Raw genomic sequence first — 23,376 nt, 5'->3', positions numbered from 1 at the left:
GTTCCATAAATCAGTGCTATTGAACACCCTTTACGTCTGTGTGTTGTTCCATAAATCAGTGCTATTGAACACCCTTTACGTCTGTGTGTTGTTCCATAAATCAGTGCTATTGAACACCCTTTACGTCTGTGTGTTGTTCCATAAATCAGTGCTATTGAACACCCTTTACGTCTGTGTGTTGTTCCATAAATCAGTGCTATTGAACACCCTTTACGTCTGTGTGTTGTTCCATAAATCAGTGCTATTGAACACCCTTTACGTCTGTGTGTTGTTTCATAAATCAGTGCTATTGAACACCCTTTACCTCTGTGTGTTGTTCCATAAATCAGTGCTATTGAACACCCTTTACGTCTGTGTGTTGTTCCATAAATCAGTGCTATTGAACACCCTTTACCTCTGTGTGTTGTTCCATAAATCAGTGCTATTGAACACCCTTTACGTCTGTGTGTTGTTCCATAAATCAGTGCTATTGAACACCCTTTACGTCTGTGTGTTGTTCCATAAATCAGTGCTATTGAACACCCTTTACGTCTGTGTGTTGTTCCATAAATCAGTGCTATTGAACACCCTTTACGTCTGTGTGTTGTTCCATAAATCAGTGCTATTGAACACCCTTTACGTCTGTGTGTTGTTCCATAAATCAGTGCTATTGAACACCCTTTACGTCTGTGTGTTGTTCCATAAATCAGTGCTATTGAACAACCTTTACCTCTGTGTGTTGTTCCATAAATCAGTGCTATTGAACACCCTTTACGTCTGTGTGTTGTTTCATAAATCAGTGCTATTGAACACCCTTTACCTCTGTGTGTTGTTCCATAAATCAGTGCTATTGAACACCCTTTACGTCTGTGTGTTGTTTCATAAATCAGTGCTATTGAACACCCTTTACCTCTGCGTGTTGTTCCATAAATCAGTGCTATTGAACACCCTTTACGTCTGTGTGTTGTTCCATAAATCAGTGCTATTGAACACCCTTTACGTCTGTGTGTTGTTCCATAAATCAGTGCTATTGAACACCCTTTACCTCTGTGTGTTGTTCCATAAATCAGTGCTATTGAAAACCCTTTACGTCTGTGTGTTGTTCCATAAATCAGTGCTATTGAACACCCTTTACGTCTGTGTGTTGTTCCATAAATCAGTGCTATTGAAAACCCTTTACGTCTGTGTGTTGTTCCATAAATCAGTGCTATTGAAAACCCTTTACCTCTGTGTGTTGTTCCATAAATCAGTGCTATTGAACACCCTTTACGTCTGTGTGTTGTTCCATAAATCTGTGCTATTGAAAACCCTTTACCTCTGTGTGTTGTTCCATAAATCAGTGCTATTGAAAACCCTTTACGTCTGTGTGTTGTTCCATAAATCAGTGCTATTGAAAACCCTTTACGTCTGTGTGTTGTTCCATAAATCAGTGCTATTGAAAACCCTTTACGTCTGTGTGTTGTTCCATAAATCAGTGCTATTGAAAACCCTTTACGTCTGTGTGTTGTTCCATAAATCAGTGCTATTGAACACCCTTTACGTCTGTGTGTTGTTCCATAAATCAGTGCTATTGAAAACCCTTTACGTCTGTGTGTTGTTCCATAAATCAGTGCTATTGAACACCCTTTACGTCTGTGTGTTGTTTCATAAATCAGTGCTATTGAACACCCTTTACGTCTGTGTGTTGTTCCATAAATCAGTGCTATTGAAAACCCTTTACGTCTGTGTGTTGTTCCATAAATCAGTGCTATTGAAAACCCTTTACGTCTGTGTGTTGTTTCATAAATCAGTGCTATTGAAAACCCTTTACGTCTGTGTGTTGTTCCATAAATCAGTGCTATTGAACACCCTTTACCTCTGTGTTGTTCCGAAAGTATTGAACCGATGGAAAGTAGTAAAACATGCTTTTGGACAAAACCTCTTAACTCCATTGGACCTTCAAAATGTCTGCTAAAGCAGCTAACTCCACCCCCTCTCATGCCAGTAATTGACAATACTATAAAGTCACAACTCCGACTTTGATGAAGCAGTACTGATTTTCTATCCACGTATGATAACAGCATCGTAAGATTAGCAGGAATATCACCTCTAATACTAAGCATGTGTTGTATGGAATATAAGGAATATCACCTCTAATACTAAGCATGTGTTGTATGGAATATAAGGAATATCACCTCTAATACTAAGCATGTGTTGTATAGAATATAAGGAATATCACCTCTAATACTAAGCATGTGTTGTATAGAATATAAGGAATATCACCTCTAATACAAAGCATGTGTTGTATGGAATATAAGGGATATAACCTCTAATACTAAGCATGTGTTGTATAGAATATAAGGAATATCACCTCTAATACTAAGCATGTGTTGTATGGAGAATATAAGGAATATCACCTCTAATACTAAGCATGTGTTGTATGGAGAATATAAGGAATATCACCTCTAATACTAAGCATGTGTTGTATAGAATATAAGGAATATCACCTCTAATACTAAGCATGTGTTGTATGGAATATAAGGAATATCACCTCTAATACTAAGCATGTGTTGTATGGATTAGAATATAAGGAATATCACCTCTAATACTAAGCATGTGTTGTATGGATTAGAATATAATGAATATCACCTCTCATACTAAGCATGTGTTGTATGGATTAGAATATAAGGAATATCACCTCTAATACTAAGCATGTGTTGTATGGATTAGAATATAAGGAATATCACCTCTAATACTAAGCATGTGTTGTATGGATTAGAATATAATGAATATCACCTCTCATACTAAGCATGTGTTGTATAGAATATAAGGAATATCACCTCTAATACTAAGCATGTGTTGTATAGAATATAAGGAATATCACCTCTAATACTAAGCATGTGTTGTATATGGAGAATACAGGTTGCTGCCTTCAGGAAGGAGATATGGTGTTCCAGCATACAATAAGGTCAGACTAAAGAGGTCCTTTGTCCACCAGTCGACCTTGAGGCTTAATCAGGAGTTGTAGTAGCCACAGGGTAATTGATCTAGGCGGTGGATATTGCTCTTGTCTTCATGTCTTTATGTATGTAAATTGTCTTGTTCTTTGTGTTATGTCAAATGTGTGTATATGTGTTCTGCATACTTGGCTGCTGGGTCGCAAAGACAAATTTCAGTGTGAACAGACAATAAAGTACTATCATATCTCAAGGGTCTCGCACCTTCCTACCTACATGACTGCCTGCCTAAATATGTCCCAAACCGCCCCCTAAGGTCTTCCACTGCTTGCCTGCTCGCTTTGCCTAAAGAAATGGCAACTAAAAAATACGGGGAAGCAGCTTTTTGCTTCTCTGGGCCGTCGGCATGGAACAAGCTCCCACTGTACCTTCGTCAGGCAGCCTCTGTAGACATTTTTAAAGCTCAGCTCAAGACCCACTTCTACAACATTGCTTTTAATTGATCTTTATTTTTTGTTATTCATGTCCTCACTGTATTGCATTACTGCTTGTTTTTTAATGTCATTGCCTTGCTTTTCTTTTATTCTCCATTGTTCTGTAAAGCACTTTGAGCTGCATTTCATGTCATGAAAGGTGCTATACAAATAAAATTGTATTATTATTACTATTATATCATATCATATCATTTGTTTTTAAAATATAAGGTTTTTCTTCATATCCTGAAATGTTTTTGTAGTCCTACAGTGGTTTCCATCCTGACAGCAGAGATATAACAGACGTCAGTCGGTGACTCTTCCATAAAGCATTGCAGTAAAAAGGCATTTGTAAGTCACTCCAATCAATCCTTCTCTGCCGAGCCGAGCCAACCCCGGTCCCTGAGGCTAATGCTCAGGCAAACACTCTCTCTCTCTCTCTCTCTGCCTCTCTCTCTCTCTCTCTCTCTCTCTCTGCCTCTCTCTCTCTCTCTCTCTCTCTCTCTGCTCTCTCTCTCTCTCTCTGCCCCTCTCTCTCTCTCTCTCTCTGCCTCTCTCTGCCTCTCTCTGCCTCTCTCTGCTCTCTCTCTGCCTCTCTGCTGCCTCTCTCTCTCTCTCTCTCTCTCTCTCTCTCTCTCTCTCTCTCTCTCTCTCTCTCTCTCTCTCTCTCTCTCTCTCTCTCTCTCTCTCTCTCTCTCTCTCTCTCTCTCTCTCTCTCTCTCTCTCTCTCTCTCTCTCTCTCTCTCTCTCTCTCTCTCTCTCTCTCTCTCTCTCTCTCTCTCTCTCTCTCTCTCTCTGACCGATGTTCGTCCAATTTCAGTTTTTTGTGTCCAAATTGAGTTTTATACGACTGCCCCCGTTTGGCAGAGAGAGAGACAGAGAGAGAGAGAGAGAGAGAGAGAGAGAAGAGAGAGAGAGAGAGAGAGAGAGACAGGGGGTTTCCCGGTTTTGGCATTATGTTGACCCAAATGGTCTGTCTGATGGAATCACAATCTAAATCATGACAGTTTTCTGAAAAATAAACCTCATGTTTCTACGTCAGTGGTTCTCAAACTATTTCATGTCAAGAACCCCCAGAATGATATGTGATTGGCCGCATAGACATGCCACAGGCCGCACCCCCATCTGAAAATATGTAGTTCCAGGGACCCCCCCCCCCCCGCCCCCCCCCCCCCCCCCCCACAGCAAAGATTTGAGCTAAAAAAAAAACGTTCACTGCGAAAGAGTATATATTCAAAGATTTGCGCCACATTTTCAGGATTTTCTTTAAAAAATAGCAGATCTACAAGCCCGTAGCGCGGCACCGGGTGCCGCGCTACGGGCTTGTAGATCTGCTATTTTTCAACAGCTGAAGTGTAACACAATGCCTAAAACACCAAATGGGGCTCCCGCCCAGAAGGGGTTAACCCATTCTGACCGGGCACCCATTTTGGTGTCAGCATCACGTCATGCTTTAGCTATTGAAAAATAGCAGACCTACAAGCTCATAGTGCGCCACCGAGTGGCGCGATATGAGCTTGTAGGTCTGCTATTTTTTGAAAAATCGAAGAACGACTGACATTTTTAGAATCTGATCTCAGGTCAGAATGGGTTAATCAGACCAGTGTGTGACCGGCGGAAACCTCGTATGAATCTGATCTCAGGTCAGAAGGGGTTAATGGGTACGGGCGAGAGAGAGGCTCCGAGGCACAGAGGGGATTATACTTCGTTGCGTGCAGGTGTTCTGCACAACAACAAAAAATAGGCAGTCAAGAGATATGATATCGATAGACAAAAGGGTCTGGTATACAGTAGACTCCACGGAGGAGCCCGGTCAATACAGTGTACTGTATGTACAGTACAGTATAGGGTCAAGTGGTTAACCCATTCTGACCTGAGATCAGATTCATACGAGGTTTCCACTGGACACACACTGGTCTGATTAACCCATTCTGACCTGAGATCAGATTCTAAAAATGTCAGTCGTTCTTCGATTTTTCAAAAAATAGCAGACCTACAAGCTCGTATCGCGCCACTCGGTGGCGCGATATGAGCTTGTAGATCTGCTATTTTTCAATAGCTAAAGCATAACATGATGCCAACACCAAAATGGGTGCCCGGTCAGAATGGGTTAAGACATAGATGGAGAGTGGAGGAGAAGCAAATTAGGATGATAAAATGAGGTCTATCCTATAATATATATATATATATATATATATATACTACCGGCAAAAGCCTCTATGGAGTTCAGAGGAGCTCTTCCCCATCCATGGTCTCATAGCACAGGGGTCTCAACCTGTGGGGTAATTAATAATAATAATAATCAACACATGCACGTGCACCTACAACACATGCACTTGCATGACACATGCACCCACAACACATGCACTTGCAAATAAATAGACCATGAATTTGCAACGAAAGTACATCGTTATGTAAAAAAAGGGGTGTGGTTACTCACGCCGACCAATTGGTGACGTAGCAGAACATGAGGCGTCGCGCGTGATAGGGCAGCCAGCAGACCACGAAGGCTATGACCACCGCTCCTATTGGTGGACGAGGAGAGAGAGAGAGAGAGAGAGAGAGAGAGAGAGAGAGAGAGATTAGGAGATAAATGGTAAATGGTGCATTTATATAGCGCCTTTATCCAAGGCACTTTACAGAGATTGTGCATTACATTCACCCATTCACACACACATTCATACACCGATGGCAGCGGAAACCATGCAAGGCACCAACTAGCACATCGGGAGCAATTAGGGGTTCAGTGTCTTGCTCAAGGACACTTCGACAGTAACTCTGGGGGAGCCCGGGTTCGAACTGGCAACCTTACGGTTACCATCCAGGCACTCTACCCCTGAGCCACCGCCGCCCATAATAAAGAAAGAAGAACAACTCTCTGGACCCATAATGGTGTGAACACTCCGGTCACACAGTCGAAGCACGGTGCTCTGTCTCTGTTCTGGGGTGAGAGAGGGGCTCTGACACTGACTATTAGGAAAATGAAAACATGGCATGAAGAAGGTTGCAGACCTCCTGGTGTAAGCAAAGCTATAGTGGATTAAAGGCTGCAGACCTCCTGGTGTAAGCAAAGCTATAGTGGATTAAAGGCTGCAGACCTCCTGGTGTAAGCAAAGCTATAGTGGATTAAAGGCTGCAGACCTCCTGGTGTAAGCAAAGCTATAGTGGATTAAAGGTTACAGACCTCCTGGTGTAAGCAAAGCTATAGTGGATTAAAGGCTGCAGACCTCCTGGTGTAAGCAAAGCTATAGTGGATTAAAGGCTGCAGACCTCCTGGTGTAAGCAAAGCTATAGTGGATTAAAGGTTGCAGACCTCCTGGTGTAAGCAAAGCTATAGTGGATTAAAGGCTGCAGACCTCCTGGTGTAAGCAAAGCTATAGTGGATTAAAGGCTGCAGACCTCCTGGTGTAAGCAAAGCTATAGTGGATTAAAGGCTGCAGACCTCCTGGTGTAAGCAAAGCTATAGTGGATTAAAGGCTGCAGACCTCCTGGTGTAAGCAAAGCTATAGTGGATTAAAGGTTGCAGACCTCCTGGTGTAAGCAAAGCTATAGTGGATTAAAGGCTGCAGACCTCCTGATGTAAGCAAAGCTATAGTGGATTAAAGGCTGCAGACCTCCTGGTGTAAGCAAAGCTATAGTGGATTAAAGGCTGCAGACCTCCTGGTGTAAGCAAAGCTATAGTGGATTAAAGGTTACAGACCTCCTGGTGTAAGCAAAGCTATAGTGGATTAAAGGCTGCAGACCTCCTGGTGTAAGCAAAGCTATAGTGGATTAAAGGCTGCAGACCTCCTGGTGTAAGCAAAGCTATAGTGGATTAAAGGCTGCAGACCTCCTGGTGTAAGCAAAGCTATAGTGGATTAAAGGCTGCAGACCTCCTGGTGTAAGCAAAGCTATAGTGGATTAAAGGCTGCAGACCTCCTGGTGTAAGCAAAACTAGTGGATATTTAAAAGACAACGGTCTCCCAGGACGTGTGGAGTGCACATGGAGTCCATGAGGGAAGACAGTGAGTGGACAATGGAATGGAGTCCATGAGGGAAGACAGTGATTGGACAATGGAATGGAGTCCATGAGGGAAGACAGTGAGTGGACAATGGAATGGAGTCCATGAGGGAAGACAGTGATTGGACAATGGAATGGAGTCCATGAGGGAAGACAGTGAGTGGACAATGGAATGGAGTCCATGAGGGAAGACAGTGAGTGGACAATGGAATGGAGTCCATGAGGGAAGACAGTGATTGGACAATGGAATGGAGTCCATGAGGGAAGACAGTGATTGGACAATGGAATGGAGTCCATGAGGGAAGACAGTGAGTGGACAATGGAATGGAGTCCATGAGGGAAGACAGTGAGTGGACAATGGAATGGAGTCCATGAGGGAAGACAGTGAGTGGACAATGGAATGGAGTCCATGAGGGAAGACAGTGAGTGGACAATGGAATGGAGTCCATGAGGGAAGACAGTGAGTGGACAATGGAATGGAGTCCATGAGGGAAGACAGTGATTGGACAATGGAATGGAGTCCATGAGGGAAGACAGTGATTGGACAATGGAATGGAGTCCATGAGGGAAGACAGTGAGTGGACAATGGAATGGAGTCCATGAGGGAAGACAGTGAGTGGACAATGGAATGGAGTCCATGAGGGAAGACAGTGATTGGACAATGGAATGGAGTCCATGAGGGAAGACAGTGATTGGACAATGGAATGGAGTCCATGAGGGAAGACAGTGAGTGGACAATGGAATGGAGTCCATGAGGGAAGACAGTGAGTGGACAATGGAATGGAGTCCATGAGGGAAGACAGTGAGTGGACAATGGAATGGAGTCCATGAGGGAAGACAGTGAGTGGACAATGGAATGGAGTCCATGAGGGAAGACAGTGAGTGGACAATGGAATGGAGTCCATGAGGGAAGACAGTGAGTGGACAATGGAATGGAGTCCATGAGGGAAGACAGTGAGTGGACAATGGAATGGCAGGAGAGAGGAAAGAAAAAGGTCAATTTGATCTCAAGTCCCCTTGTGTGGTACAGAAGGTCGACTTAATGTGTGAACCCATTCAGGACGGGAACCCCTTTTAGTGGTTTAATGCATTCATGCTATACTTTAGCTATTGACAAATAGCAGATCTAAAAGCTCATAGCGCGGCACTCGGTGCTGCGCTATACGAGCTTGTAGATCTGCTATTTTATTTTTAAATGTGCCGCAAATCTTTGATTATATATTCACGTTTTTTTTACTCAAATCTTCAGCGGCCAATTACATATAACTCTGGGGGTCCTTGACATGAAATACTTTGAGAATCAATCACTGACATTGACGAATGACGATATGCACACGGCTGCAGAATGACGATATGCACACGGCTGCAGCCATCTTGCCAGCAAGGTGCTAACTAGGTGCAACCTTCCCATAGACAGCCCATCCATCCAAACAGAAAAGTCCTATATCTTTAGAGAGGAAACAGCTGGAAAGGGTTTTACACACAGCGTCTAAAACCATTGGCCTCGACCTCCCATCCGTCTCCTCTGCTCTATCTACACCAGCCCCACTAAGTGCAGGATGCAGAAGGTGATCGCTGACCCCAGCTCCCATCCTGCCTGCTCTCTTTTCGCACCCCCTTCCCTCAGGTAAGAGACTGTGGGGCTGTAAGTACCAGGTCTTATTACTTAACTTAAGACCTGGAGGCGTGGTCAATGCTCTTTGGCCACTCAGAATAGCCAAATGGCATCGATCACGCCTCCAGGTCTTAAGTTAAGTAATAAGACCTGGTACTTAAGACACGCAAAATATTGTCTCTAAAGTGCAACACCTCCCGCTTTAAGAACAGCACTTATCCCGAGGCTGTTCGCCTCCTGAATGCTGACCCTCTCTTCACTCACACTGTACAGAGTGAAGCTGCTTTGTAAGAACGACGAACTGTGATGAATTTGCTATTTATTTATTCAACCTGAATTGTAACGTTTTGCATTCTTCTTATGTATTGGTCCCCCTCATATGATGTCTGTACTTTTGTATCTCGTTCTACTGTCTGAATATGTGATGTGAATAATTATGTGTCTTTTTGTACGTCTGTTTTTAGTGCACTGAAACAAATTGGAATCAACTCTGTTGACATGGCAATAAAGTCTTGAATCTTGAATCTGAATTAATCTAATTATATTAACACATTTTGGACGGGAACCCCTTTTGGTGTTAGCATTATGTTATGCTTTAACAGATCTACAAGCTCATAGCGCGCCACCGAGTGGCGCGCTACGAGCTTGTAGGTCTGCTATTTTTGAAAAATCGAAGAACCACTGATATAGAAACATAGCCTTTTCAGAAAACTGTCAGGATGTAGAAGTCATTTATAGAATGTGATCTCAGGTCAAAATGGATTAAGAGGAGGCTAAAACACTGGGAATTGAGAAATCTAGTTTTTGTTTTTCCATTTCAACATTTTAAAGGGAAACACAAAGACCTTTACTTCGGTGCTTCGGTCATTTCCCACACATTTCTCTTCTAAATAGCCTTTATAGAAAACCGTTCCCACTGGGGAATATAGAACACCCCCCCCCCCCCCTCCGCCCTTCCTCTCCTCTAGAGCCCTCTTCGCCTTCCTGCAATTATCTGATTGCGTTGGAAGACGATATTGTAAACATTATCGTTTATCTTGTGAGAACCTGTGTGTAGCTATTGATCAAAGCTGCCAAGACATACCTTCACCTATGATCTTATTATCACACATAGAATACCGCTTCACAAACTGGGCATTTGTGGCCAAATTCGACTGAGGGACTGCTATTGGATTTTGTGGAGTTTTCATGTCATATGAAATCATAGCTTCAAATTGACATATTGGTTGTTCAGTTTGACCCACCGGTTTTGGAGATATGGCTTATAGAGTAATGTCTTGCAGAGAAACAGTGAGTTGAGAAAACAGGCTTGAAAAGGTTCACTTCTGTGGTCTCTAACATTACAACATATAGCTACATGTTTAAGCATTTATTTCATATTTACATGTCTTCTGTGGTCTCTAACATTACACCTAGCTACATGTTTAAGCATTTATTTCATAATGTACATGTCTTCTGTGGTCTCTAACATTACACCTAGATACATGTTTAAGCATTTATTTCATATTTACATGTCTTCTGTGGTCTCTAACATTACACCTAGCTACATGTTTAAGCATTTATTTCATATTTACATGTCTTCTGTGGTCTCTAACATTACACCTAGCTACATGTTTAAGCATTTATTTCATATTATTTACATGTCGATTTCAGCTCTGACACTCCGAAGGTGAAATCCGTCGTTTATATAATTTGATCAATCCATGACATTGTTGTTAGAAGAACAGCTCAAATATTGAATGTGAAGACATAGTGTAGTACAAATCCTGGTGTGATCTTCTTAAAAAAGGATCATAAGACACGTCTAAGGTTTTTTTTCCCCTGACTTTCTGTTGGTAAGGTTTTAACTCTTTCACATCAGTGCACGGCTGATTCAAGCCATGCATTTAGGGGTAAAAAGGTACCTTTGTACATATTAATAATGTAATGTAAACATACAGATTTTTTTTATTTAGCAATTAAAAGCATGGGTCTAAAACTACAAGTAACTCCATGGAATACATTATAGCCTATATATAGCCTATACGATGATAAGAACACCTCTCACTTCTCAGGGTGTACGATGATAAGAACACCTCTCACTTCTCAGGGTGTACGATGATAAGAACGCCTCTCACTTCTCAGGGTGTACGATGATAAGAACGCCCCTCACTTCTCAGGGTGTACGATGATAAGAACGCCCCTCACTTCTCAGGGTGTACGATGATAAGAACGCCCCTCACTTCTCAGGGTGTACGATGATAAGAACGCCCCTCACTTCTCAGGGTGTACGATGATAAGAACGACCCTCACTTCTCAGGGTGTATATGATGATAAGAACGCCTCTCACTTCTCAGGGTGTACGATGATAAGAACGCCTCTCACTTCTCAGGGTGTATGATGATAAGAACGCCCCTCACTTCTCAGGGTGTGTACGATGATAAGAACGCCCCTCACTTCTCAGGGTGTGTACGATGATAAGAACGCCTCTCACTTCTCAGGGTGTACGATGATAAGAACGCCTCTCACTTCTCAGGGTGTATATGATGATAAGAACGCCCCTCACTTCTCAGGGTGTACGATGATAAGAACGCCCCTCACTTCTCAGGGTGTACGATGATAAGAACGCCTCTCACTTCTCAGGGTGTACGATGATAAGAACACCTCTCACTTCTCAGGGTGTGTACGATGATAAGAACGCCCCTCACTTCTCAGGGTGTGTACGATGATAAGAACGCCTCTCACTTCTCAGGGTGTGTACGATGATAAGAACGCCTCTCACTTCTCAGGGTGTACGATGATAAGAACGCCCCTCACTTCTCAGGGTGTACGATGATAAGAACGCCTCTCACTTCTCAGGGTGTACGATGATAAGAACGCCTCTCACTTCTCAGGGTGTACGATGATAAGAACGCCTCTCACTTCTCAGGGTGTACGATGATAAGAACGCCTCTCACTTCTCAGGGTGTACGATGATAAGAACGCCTCTCACTTCTCAGGGTGTACGATGATAAGAACGCCTCTCACTTCTCAGGGTGTACGATGATAAGAACGCCCCTCACTTCTCAGGGTGTATATGATGATAAGAACGCCCCTCACTTCTCAGGGTGTACGATGATAAGAACGCCCCTCACTTCTCAGGGTGTACGATGATAAGAACGCCTCTCACTTCTCAGGGTGTATATGATGATAAGAACGCCTCTCACTTCTCAGGGTGTATGATGATAAGAACGCCCCTCACTTCTCAGGGTGTATATGATGATAAGAACGCCCCTCACTTCTCAGGGTGTATATGATGATAAGAACGCCTCTCACTTCTCAGGGTGTACGATGATAAGAACGCCTCTCACTTCTCAGGGTGTATATGATGATAAGAACGCCTCTCACTTCTCAGGGTGTATATGATGATAAGAACGCCTCTCACTTCTCAGGGTGTATATGATGATAAGAACGCCTCTCACTTCTCAGGGTGTACGATGATAAGAACGCCTCTCACTTCTCAGGGTGTATATGATGATAAGAACGCCTCTCACTTCTCAGGGTGTATATGATGATAAGAACGCCTCTCACTTCTCAGGGTGTATACGATGATAAGAACGCCTCTCACTTCTCAGGGTGTATATGATGATAAGAACGCCTCTCACTTCTCAGGGTGTGTACGATGATAAGAACGCCTCTCACTTCTCAGGGTGTGTATGATGATAAGAACGCCTCTCACTTCTCAGGGTGTGTATGATGATAAGAACGCCTCTCACTTCTCAGGGTGTATACGATGATAAGAACGCCTCTCACTTCTCAGGGTGTGTATGATGATAAGAACGCCTCTCACTTCTCAGGGTGTGTACGATGATAAGAACGCCTCTCACTTCTCAGGGTGTACGATGATAAGAACGCCCCTCACTTCTCAGGGTGTGTACGATGATAAGAACGCCTCTCACTTCTCAGGGGTGTGATGTTGTTGTCTGAAGAGAATCAAACTTTACTGTCACATCACAGTAACATGGGTGAAGTTCTTGTTTGTGCAAGCTCATCATTGCAGTTAAAAGAAAGAAAGAGTGCATAGTACATGACTAATCTACGTGGTACCATATGTATGCATATAAAAATAATTAAATAAAGTGATGTAGCCTAAGTGTATGTGTATAAATATAAAGTAGCCTCTACTAAAAGGAGACCAGTTCAGTTCATTCTGTGCGGCGTCACCAGTCCTAGTTCTTGTTCAGCAGTCTAATTGTGGACCAGTAGAAACTGTTCAGTAGTCTGGAGGAGCATGCTGCTCTTGATGCTCATGTAGCGTTTGCCCGGCCGTGGGCGTGGAAGTGGTTTGAACAGGCTATGGCTGGAGGGGGTGATGGATGTCCCTGATAATGCTCTCAGCCTTTATAGCCACACAACGTCTCTCGTGTGTTTCCTGGAGTGGGGAACGCTCCCCTCCCACGATGCGCTGTGCTGTTCGCACCACTCTCTGCAGGCTTTTCCGTTCTGCAGCGGGGCAGTTCCCCAAACCATATCTCCCATAGCCCCATAGAGGCCCATGTATTTGGGCCCAACTTCACCTAGACTGTATTACCTTAATAAACATGGTCATGAAGACTTTCTGCTTCCAGTCACTAGTTTAAAGTCTCATTTCTCATGTCATAATATTCTTTTTGGAAAATGATGGTCCCATTTATTAAAAAGAAATTACCATAAAGTCGCGTATGTTCTGACGGGCGTGGCTACCGTTACAGTCTATGATCGGGAGCCACCCCCCGTTCAAGTCAAAATAAAAACCAACGAAGAAGAAGGGGGGAAGTCCCGCCTCGTTGTCTGGGCCAGCCAATGGGCCAGCTGGGCCCAAACGGATCTAGAAAGATGGCGATTTACAATTCAAGGACTGACAGGCTTCATCTTACGTCCATATCAGAGCCGGAGAACGCTTTGTCCATATTTCTTTACGGTCTATGGTCAGGACACTCTCCATGCTGCTCTTATAGAACGCTCTGAGGATGCGGGGGGCGGGGCTCACTCTGGACTTCTTCAGGATCCGACCGTAGTTTGAACTCTCTCTCCCTTAACCCCTTCGTTCCCTTCCCTCCCTCTGCCGTCCCAGCGGACCCTCTGTGTCCTTTACAATCCAACGTATAAAGACTTATACTTTAAATCCTTCATTTAAACATTGTGTATGATATGATAACAGACAAGATATCATCTTGGTTATAGCTGAGCCTCTGGCAGTAAAGGGTTCATAAACATATCATGACCTGGTTGTGACTGCATGCTGACTCTGCATCCAATAAAAAAAAATAAAAAAAAAAAAATATATATATATATATATATATATATATATATATATATATATATATATATATATATATATATACACCCCTCTGTGCTAGACACTATAGCTATATGTGACCAGGGACAGTGGTTTGATATACAAGGGGGCCATGGTCATTTTTCAGTTTTTTACATATTATGAAACTGCACACTGTAACCTTTCATATGATCTATTGCTCATTGAAATTGGTGGGAAAATGAAGAAGATATGACCATTTGGAACTTGTTGAACCAGAAATGCCAAATTAGATAATTCCCTCTTCAAAGTTTCCCTAGAATTTGAGCCAAGGAATGGGTGTGACAATAGATACTTGTATCCACCCCTAGATACTTGCATAAACACTCCCCCCATCCTCTAACCACTCCACACTGTCAATTAGCCTTCAAATAGACACTATATGGGCTTCATTTGCATCATCGCTAAACGCCTTATCCCTAAACTTCGCCTTTTTTTTTTCTTTTTACTATTTTGCAAAACATTTTTGAATAGTTAAAATGGCCAGTCTACAAGCTCAGTGTGTCGATGTAGATTGGCTATAGTTGAACTATTCAAAAATGTTTTTTCAAAATAGTAAAAAAAAAGGCAAAGAAGTTTAGGGATAAGGGGTTTAGCGATGACGGAAACGGAGCCCTATGTGCGTACTTGCTCAGACACTATGATATAAAATGATCCATTCATTGTCCAAATGGGAATGTAAGCTTTGTGTGAGACCAACATCTACACTAATAATCAGACCAGTGTGTGTCCAGTGTAAACCACGTATGAATCTGATCTTAGGTCAGAATGGGATAATAACTGACCAGAATGGCTGGAGCCACCAGGGCACGAAATCATCAATGATTCACACAGATTCACACTCGTACAGTAAAGATGAATACAATAGTAATATCTGCCGAGGTCAAAGGAAGCAGTGGAGAGAGTGATGGACAGCTCTGTAGCTGCTCGACACTCTGGATAATACGCATTAACACGTCCCTGAAAAACATACAGCAGGAGGACGTTTTATTGGCTTCACAGACATTTTCAAAGTTCACCTTCAGACAAAGCCTTATAAATGGTAAATGGTGCATTTATATAGTGCTTTTATCCAAGGCGATTTACATAGATTGTACATTACATTCACCCATTCACACACCCATTCATACACCGATGGCGGTGGATACCATGCAAAGTACCAACCTGCACATCAGGAGCAATCAGGGGTTCAGTGTCTTGCTCAAGGACACTTCCACACTAACTCTGGGGGAGCCAACAGGGTTTCGAACTGGCATCCTTGCGGTTACCATCCAGCCACTCTACCGCTGAACCACCGCCGCCCCTTATAACCACATTATAAGCCTAGCATCCCAATACTGGCAATGTCATGATATAATAGGCATTAACATTTATAGCGAAAATAGCCAATCTACAAGCTCACAACGGGCCATGTTTCCACCTGCTGTGAGCTTGTATAGATGGGCTATAGAGCGTCGCAGTCCCACCCCTTTTGAGAACGACGACTGGCCCAGGAAATGAATCCCAATGCATTTTTCCCCATAGACATTTCAAAACGTGTTTATTTAAAGACTTTTTAAGCGTCGTACGAAGCCAACTCTTGTCGTGACAAATCATGACAACACACACAATATTTTGGACCAAACAAATAATTACAAAGAAGAAGAACAACAACAAAAAGTGTTGTAACCTTTGTTTGGCCCGAAAAATTGTGTTTGCTGTCATGATTTGTCACGACAAGAGTTGGCTTTGTCGTAAAGGTCTTTAAATAAATACTTTCTGAAAGGTCTATGAGGAAAATGAACGGGGGGGGGGGGGGGGGGGGGTACTGCGACGCTCTATTGTCTTGAAGAGATGCGGGGCTATATCTTGCCCTTACATGTCGATGTATAGGTCGGCTAGTTGAAGTATTTAAAAAAATGTTTTTTCAAGATAATAAAATATGGCAAAGAAAGTTCAGGGATAAAGGGTATAAGGCGCGCCCAAGATAGGGCCCTTATTGGTGTAGAGGACCAAAAGTATAGGGGCCCAAGATAGGGCCCTTATTGGTGTAGAGGACCAAAAGTATAGGGGCCCAATATAGGGCCCTTATTGGTGTAGAGGGCCAAAAGTATAGGGGCCAAAGTATGGACCCCTGGGGGACACCAGGGAAAAGAACTACAGAGGGTTTAAGTCAAAGAACTACAGAGGGTTTAAGTCATTCATTCAAAGAACTACAGAGGGTTTAAGTTAAAGAACTACAGAGGGTTTAAGTCATTCATTCAAAGAACTACAGAGGGTTTAAGTTAAAGAACTACAGAGGGTTTAAGTCATTCATTTAAAGAACTACAGAGGGTTTAAGTTAAAGAACTACAGAGGGTTTAAGTTAAAGAACTACAGAGGAACAACTCTGTTCCCTGGAACAACATATTTTCAGATGGGGGGTCGGCGGCCAATTACATAATAATCTTGGGGGTCGTTGACATGAAAATGACTGACATATAAAAACATAGGGTTTTTCAGAAAGCTGTCTGGGATTTAGAGAAGGCATTTGTAGAATCGACCTCAGGTCTAAATGGGTTTTAAACCAGTTGCAAAAAAGTGTTATCTTAGAATACACGACGCTGTGGTATGTACAGTATGTAATGTAATGTATGCCCAGTGGTAATGTCTGTCAGGAGAGATTACATCAGCCTCTTAACTTCCTATATGTGACATCCACTCTTTATGTTGGCTCCGTTCCCCCACGGGGCTGAAACAACGTTAGGTTGGGAACGGCGGCTTAAAGACATTCGTCACACAACACGTCAGCTCCTTATCACCTACTGCACCACACAGATTGATTATTACAGTATATGCACCTGTCACAACTATGCAGTTAACAGACCTATGCTTTGCTTTAACAGTAACACCAGCTAGAAGTTTGAGCGTGTGACAGAATAGACAGTATGCACATGCATGATTTTCCCATCAGGACACGCCCCCCTCATATACAGTAGACTGACAAAACATTGAGCAGCATTTATGGAGTGTTGGAGTTTGGAAGCGCTCGTTGGAAATCACTCAACCGTCCTGCCGTACCACCCGTTTCTAAATGTCACATGATGCAGGAGGCAGCAAAATGTGGTGTTATGGAAAACAAGCACTTCCAAACTCTGACACTTAGAGAAAAATAATCAAATGCAGGGCATTTCTTCTTGACAGAAAGTAGCTCATAACGTTTCTATGGTGGATTTTCACGGAACAAAAACTTTGCAGATAGAAAGAGGATAATTCAAGCTTTTCGTTCAGCTGCAATGAGTTTAACATTGTTTTAATGCAATCAGACAGGACTTTTCTGTGTGGATGAATGGGCTGTCAAGGACAGAAAGTAGTTTATTGCCACTCGGTGGGCGTTCCAGCATTTTGGAAACTGGCCAGTTTCAAATTGCAGCCGTCCGTATCGGTGCCCTTTGAGAGAGGTTTTGAAGGAGTCAAGGGACTGCATCCACAAGCTCACATGGCCTGTTGTGAGCTATTTTCGCTAAATGTCCGCCTATTATGACATTGCCAGTATTGGGATGTTAGGCTTAACGTGGTTATAAAGCTAATGAGTATCAGTTTGGGGGTCCTTGACATTGAAAAAGGAACAAAACACCTGCACACCGTCTTCAAATGCAGTGACCAACTTTTAATAGGGGAACGTTGCCGTTTCCCTATTAAAGTTGGTCACGGCATTTGTGTTACGGCTCACTCCTCCTCCTCACCTTCACATGCAATGCACCGCTTAGCCACTCCCCCCTCACTGACTGCTCCATAGCTCTACTCAGCACACCTGCTCTCCTCTTAGCCACTCCCCCTCACTGACTGCACCATAGCTCTACTCAGCACACCTGCTCTCCTCTTAGCCACTCCCCCTTCACTGACTGCACCATAGCTCTACTCAGCACACCTGCTCTCCTCTTAGCCACTCCCCCTTCACTGACTGCACCATAGCTCTACTCAGCACACCTGCTCTCCGCTTAGCCACTCCCCCCTCACTGACTGCTCCATAGCTCTACTCAGCACACCTGCTCTCCGCTTAGCCACTCCCCCCTCACTGACTGCTCCATAGCTCTACTCAGCACACCTGCTCTCCTCTTAGCCACTCCCCCTTCACTGACTGCTCCTTGGCTCTACTCAGCACACCTGCTCTCCTCTTAGCCACTCCCCCCTCACTGACTGCTCCATAGCTCTACTCAGCACACCTGCTCTCCTCTTAGCCACTCCCCCCTCACTGACTGCTCCATAGCTCTACTCAGCACACCTGCTCTCCTCTTAGCCACTCCCCCCTCACTGACTGCTCCATAGCTCTACTCAGCACACCTGCTCTCCTCTTAGCCACTCCCCCTTCACTGACTGCTCCATGGCTCTACTCAGCACACCTGCTCTCCTCTTAGCCACTCCCCCCTCACTGACTGCTCCATAGCTCTACTCAGCACACCTGCTCTCCTCTTAGCCACTCCCCCTTCACTGACTGCTCCATAGCTCTACTCAGCACACCTGCTCTCCTCTTAGCCACTCCCCCTTCACTGACTGCTCCATAGCTCTACTCAGCACACCTGCTCTCCTCTTAGCCACTCCCCCTTCACTGACTGCTCCATAGCTCTACTCAGCACACCTGCTCTCCTCTTAGCCACTCCCCCTCACTGACTGCTCCTTGGCTCTACTCAGCACACCTGCTCTCCTCTTAGCCACTCCCCCCTCACTGACTGCACCATAGCTCTACTCAGCACACCTGCTCTCCGCTTAGCCACTCCCCCCTCACTGACTGCTCCATAGCTCTACTCAGCACACCTGCTCTCCTCTTAGCCACTCCCCCTTCACTGACTGCTCCTTGGCTCTACTCAGCACACCTGCTCTCCTCTTAGCCACTCCCCCCCTCACTGACTGCACCATAGCTCTACTCAGCACACCTGCTCTCCGCTTAGCCACTCCCCCTTCACTGACTGCTCCTTGGCTCTACTCAGCACACCTGCTCTCCTCTTAGCCACTCCCCCTTCACTGACTGCACCTTGGCTCTACTCAGCACACCTGCTCTCCTCTTAGCCACTCCCCCCTCACTGACTGCTCCATAGCTCTACTCAGCACACCTGCTCTCCTCTTAGCCACTCCCCCTCACTGACTGCTCCATAGCTCTACTCAGCACACCTGCTCTCCTCTTAGCCACTCCCCCTTCACTGACTGCTCCATGGCTCTACTCAGCACACCTGCTCTCCTCTTAGCCACTCCCCCCTCACTGACTGCTCCATAGCTCTACTCAGCACACCTGCTCTCCTCTTAGCCACTCCCCCTTCACTGACTGCTCCATAGCTCTACTCAGCACACCTGCTCTCCTCTTAGCCACTCCCCCCTCACTGACTGCTCCATAGCTCTACTCAGCACACCTGCTCTCCTCTTAGCCACTCCCCCTTCACTGACTGCACCTTGGCTCTACTCAGCACACCTGCTCTCCTCTTAGCCACTCCCCCTCACTGACTGCTCCATAGCTCTACTCAGCACACCTGCTCTCCTCTTAGCCACTCCCCCTTCACTGACTGCACCTTGGCTCTACTCAGCACACCTGCTCTCCTCTTAGCCACTCCCCCCTCACTGACTGCTCCTTGGCTCTACTCAGCACACCTGCTCTCCTCTTAGCCACTCCCCCCTCACTGACTGCTCCATAGCTCTACTCAGCACACCTGCTCTCCTCTTAGCCACTCCCCCTTCACTGACTGCTCCATAGCTCTACTCAGCACACCTGCTCTCCTCTTAGCCACTCCCCCTTCACTGACTGCTCCATAGCTCTACTCAGCACACCTGCTCTCCTCTTAGCCACTCCCCCCTCACTGACTGCTCCATAGCTCTACTCAGCACACCTGCTCTCCTCTTAGCCACTCCCCCTTCACTGACTGCTCCTTGGCTCTACTCAGCACACCTGCTCTCCTCTTAGCCACTCCCCCTTCACTGACTGCTCCTTGGCTCTACTCAGCACACCTGCTCTCCTCTTAGCCACTCCCCCTCACTGACTGCTCCATGGCCCTACTCAGCACACCTGCTCTCCTCTTAGCCACTCCCCCTTCACTGACTGCTCCATAGCTCTACTCAGCACACCTGCTCTCCTCTTAGCCACTCCCCCTTCACTGACTGCTCCATGGCTCTACTCAGCACACCTGCTCTCCTCTTAGCCACTCCCCCTTCACTGACTGCTCCTTGGCTCTACTCAGCACACCTGCTCTCCTCTTAGCCACTCCCCCTTCACTGACTGCTCCATAGCTCTACTCAGCACACCTGCTCTCCGCTTAGCCACTCCCCCCTCACTGACTGCTCCATAGCTCTACTCAGCACACCTGCTCTCCTCTTAGCCACTCCCCCCTCACTGACTGCACCATAGCTCTACTCAGCACACCTGCTCTCCGCTTAGCCACTCCCCCCTCACTGACTGCTCCATAGCTCTACTCAGCACACCTGCTCTCCTCTTAGCCACTCCCCCCTCACTGACTGCTCCTTGGCTCTACTCAGCACACCTGCTCTCCTCTTAGCCACTCCCCCCTCACTGACTGCTCCATGGCTCTACTCAGCACACCTGCTCTCCTCTTAGCCACTCCCCCCTCACTGACTGCTCCATAGCTCTACTCAGCACACCTGCTCTCCTCTTAGCCACTCCCCCTCACTGACTGCTCCATAGCTCTACTCAGCACACCTGCTCTCCTCTTAGCCACTCCCCCTTCACTGACTGCTCCATGGCTCTACTCAGCACACCTGCTCTCCTCTTAGCCACTCCCCCTTCACTGACTGCTCCATAGCTCTACTCAGCACACCTGCTCTCCTCTTAGCCACTCCCCCCTCACTGACTGCTCCATAGCTCTACTCAGCACACCTGCTCTCCTCTTAGCCACTCCCCCTTCACTGACTGCACCTTGGCTCTACTCAGCACACCTGCTCTCCTCTTAGCCACTCCCCCCTCACTGACTGCTCCATAGCTCTACTCAGCACACCTGCTCTCCTCTTAGCCACTCCCCCCTCACTGACTGCTCCATGGCTCTACTCAGCACACCTGCTCTCCTCTTAGCCACTCCCCCCTCACTGACTGCTCCTTGGCTCTACTCAGCACACCTGCTCTCCTCTTAGCCACTCCCCCTTCACTGACTGCTCCTTGGCTCTACTCAGCACACCTGCTCTCCTCTTAGCCACTCCCCCTTCACTGACTGCTCCATAGCTCTACTCAGCACACCTGCTCTCCTCTTAGCCACTCCCCCTTCACTGACTGCTCCATAGCTCTACTCAGCACACCTGCTCTCCTCTTAGCCACTCCCCCCTCACTGACTGCACCTTGGCTCTACTCAGCACACCTGCTCTCCTCTTAGCCACTCCCCCTTCACTGACTGCTCCATAGCCAAATCCCAATACCCCAAATATCGGCCACTCGCTCACTTACACTCGGTCACTCCAGCATGGTGGTGATACGGTGAGATTGGTGACCTGCTGAAATACGTGACAATTGTGTAGACAATAACATAACGTCAGTGTCTGAATGTAAATCGTTGCAGTTTGTTCATTAGCAGCTTCAACCTAGCGATATTTAGGCCACATATTTAAAGACTTCCATGTAAATTGAGTGAAGACAACAAGATGGTCACATATGTCTGCAGGTCGCCAATTTCTCTTAGCCACTCCCCCTTCACTGACTGCTCCATGGCTCTACTCAGCACACCTGCTCTCCTCTTAGCCACTCCCCCTTCACTGACTGCTCCATAGCTCTACTCAGCACACCTGCTCTCCTCTTAGCCACTCCCCCCTCACTGACTGCTCCATAGCTCTACTCAGCACACCTGCTCTCCTCTTAGCCACTCCCCCTTCACTGACTGCACCTTGGCTCTACTCAGCACACCTGCTCTCCTCTTAGCCACTCCCCCCTCACTGACTGCTCCATAGCTCTACTCAGCACACCTGCTCTCCTCTTAGCCACTCCCCCCTCACTGACTGCTCCATGGCTCTACTCAGCACACCTGCTCTCCTCTTAGCCACTCCCCCCTCACTGACTGCTCCTTGGCTCTACTCAGCACACCTGCTCTCCTCTTAGCCACTCCCCCTTCACTGACTGCTCCATAGCTCTACTCAGCACACCTGCTCTCCGCTTAGCCACTCCCCCCTCACTGACTGCTCCATAGCTCTACTCAGCACACCTGCTCTCCTCTTAGCCACTCCCCCCTCACTGACTGCACCATAGCTCTACTCAGCACACCTGCTCTCCGCTTAGCCACTCCCCCCTCACTGACTGCTCCATAGCTCTACTCAGCACACCTGCTCTCCTCTTAGCCACTCCCCCCTCACTGACTGCTCCTTGGCTCTACTCAGCACACCTGCTCTCCTCTTAGCCACTCCCCCCTCACTGACTGCTCCATGGCTCTACTCAGCACACCTGCTCTCCTCTTAGCCACTCCCCCCTCACTGACTGCTCCATAGCTCTACTCAGCACACCTGCTCTCCTCTTAGCCACTCCCCCTCACTGACTGCTCCATAGCTCTACTCAGCACACCTGCTCTCCTCTTAGCCACTCCCCCCTCACTGACTGCTCCATAGCTCTACTCAGCACACCTGCTCTCCTCTTAGCCACTCCCCCTTCACTGACTGCACCTTGGCTCTACTCAGCACACCTGCTCTCCTCTTAGCCACTCCCCCCTCACTGACTGCTCCATAGCTCTACTCAGCACACCTGCTCTCCTCTTAGCCACTCCCCCCTCACTGACTGCTCCATGGCTCTACTCAGCACACCTGCTCTCCTCTTAGCCACTCCCCCCTCACTGACTGCTCCTTGGCTCTACTCAGCACACCTGCTCTCCTCTTAGCCACTCCCCCTTCACTGACTGCTCCTTGGCTCTACTCAGCACACCTGCTCTCCTCTTAGCCACTCCCCCTTCACTGACTGCTCCATAGCTCTACTCAGCACACCTGCTCTCCTCTTAGCCACTCCCCCTTCACTGACTGCTCCATAGCTCTACTCAGCACACCTGCTCTCCTCTTAGCCACTCCCCCCTCACTGACTGCACCTTGGCTCTACTCAGCACACCTGCTCTCCTCTTAGCCACTCCCCCTTCACTGAC

At 46.1% G+C, this 23,376-nt stretch overlaps 1 protein-coding gene across 1 annotated transcript in view; it reads right to left on the bottom strand.

Annotated features, from left to right (window-relative positions):
• LOC310862163 (neurotensin receptor type 1-like) overlaps positions 1-23,376 on the bottom strand; it is a gene marked incomplete at both ends in the record, with an annotated part of 144,048 nt that overhangs the window by 34,779 nt on the left and 85,893 nt on the right. Inside the window, one exon of the mRNA XM_083769897.1 lies at positions 5,829-5,913. Coding sequence (XP_083626023.1) covers positions 5,829-5,913 — 85 coding nt within the window. The remainder of the gene's footprint in view (positions 1-5,828; positions 5,914-23,376) is intronic.

Source organism: Protomyctophum parallelum (genome assembly GCF_964188405.1).
Source record: "Protomyctophum parallelum genome assembly, chromosome: 7".
NCBI lineage: Eukaryota > Metazoa > Chordata > Actinopteri > Myctophiformes > Myctophidae > Protomyctophum > Protomyctophum parallelum.
Note: the sequence above shows the minus strand (reverse complement) of the source record. Positions and strands in the feature narration are given on the sequence as shown.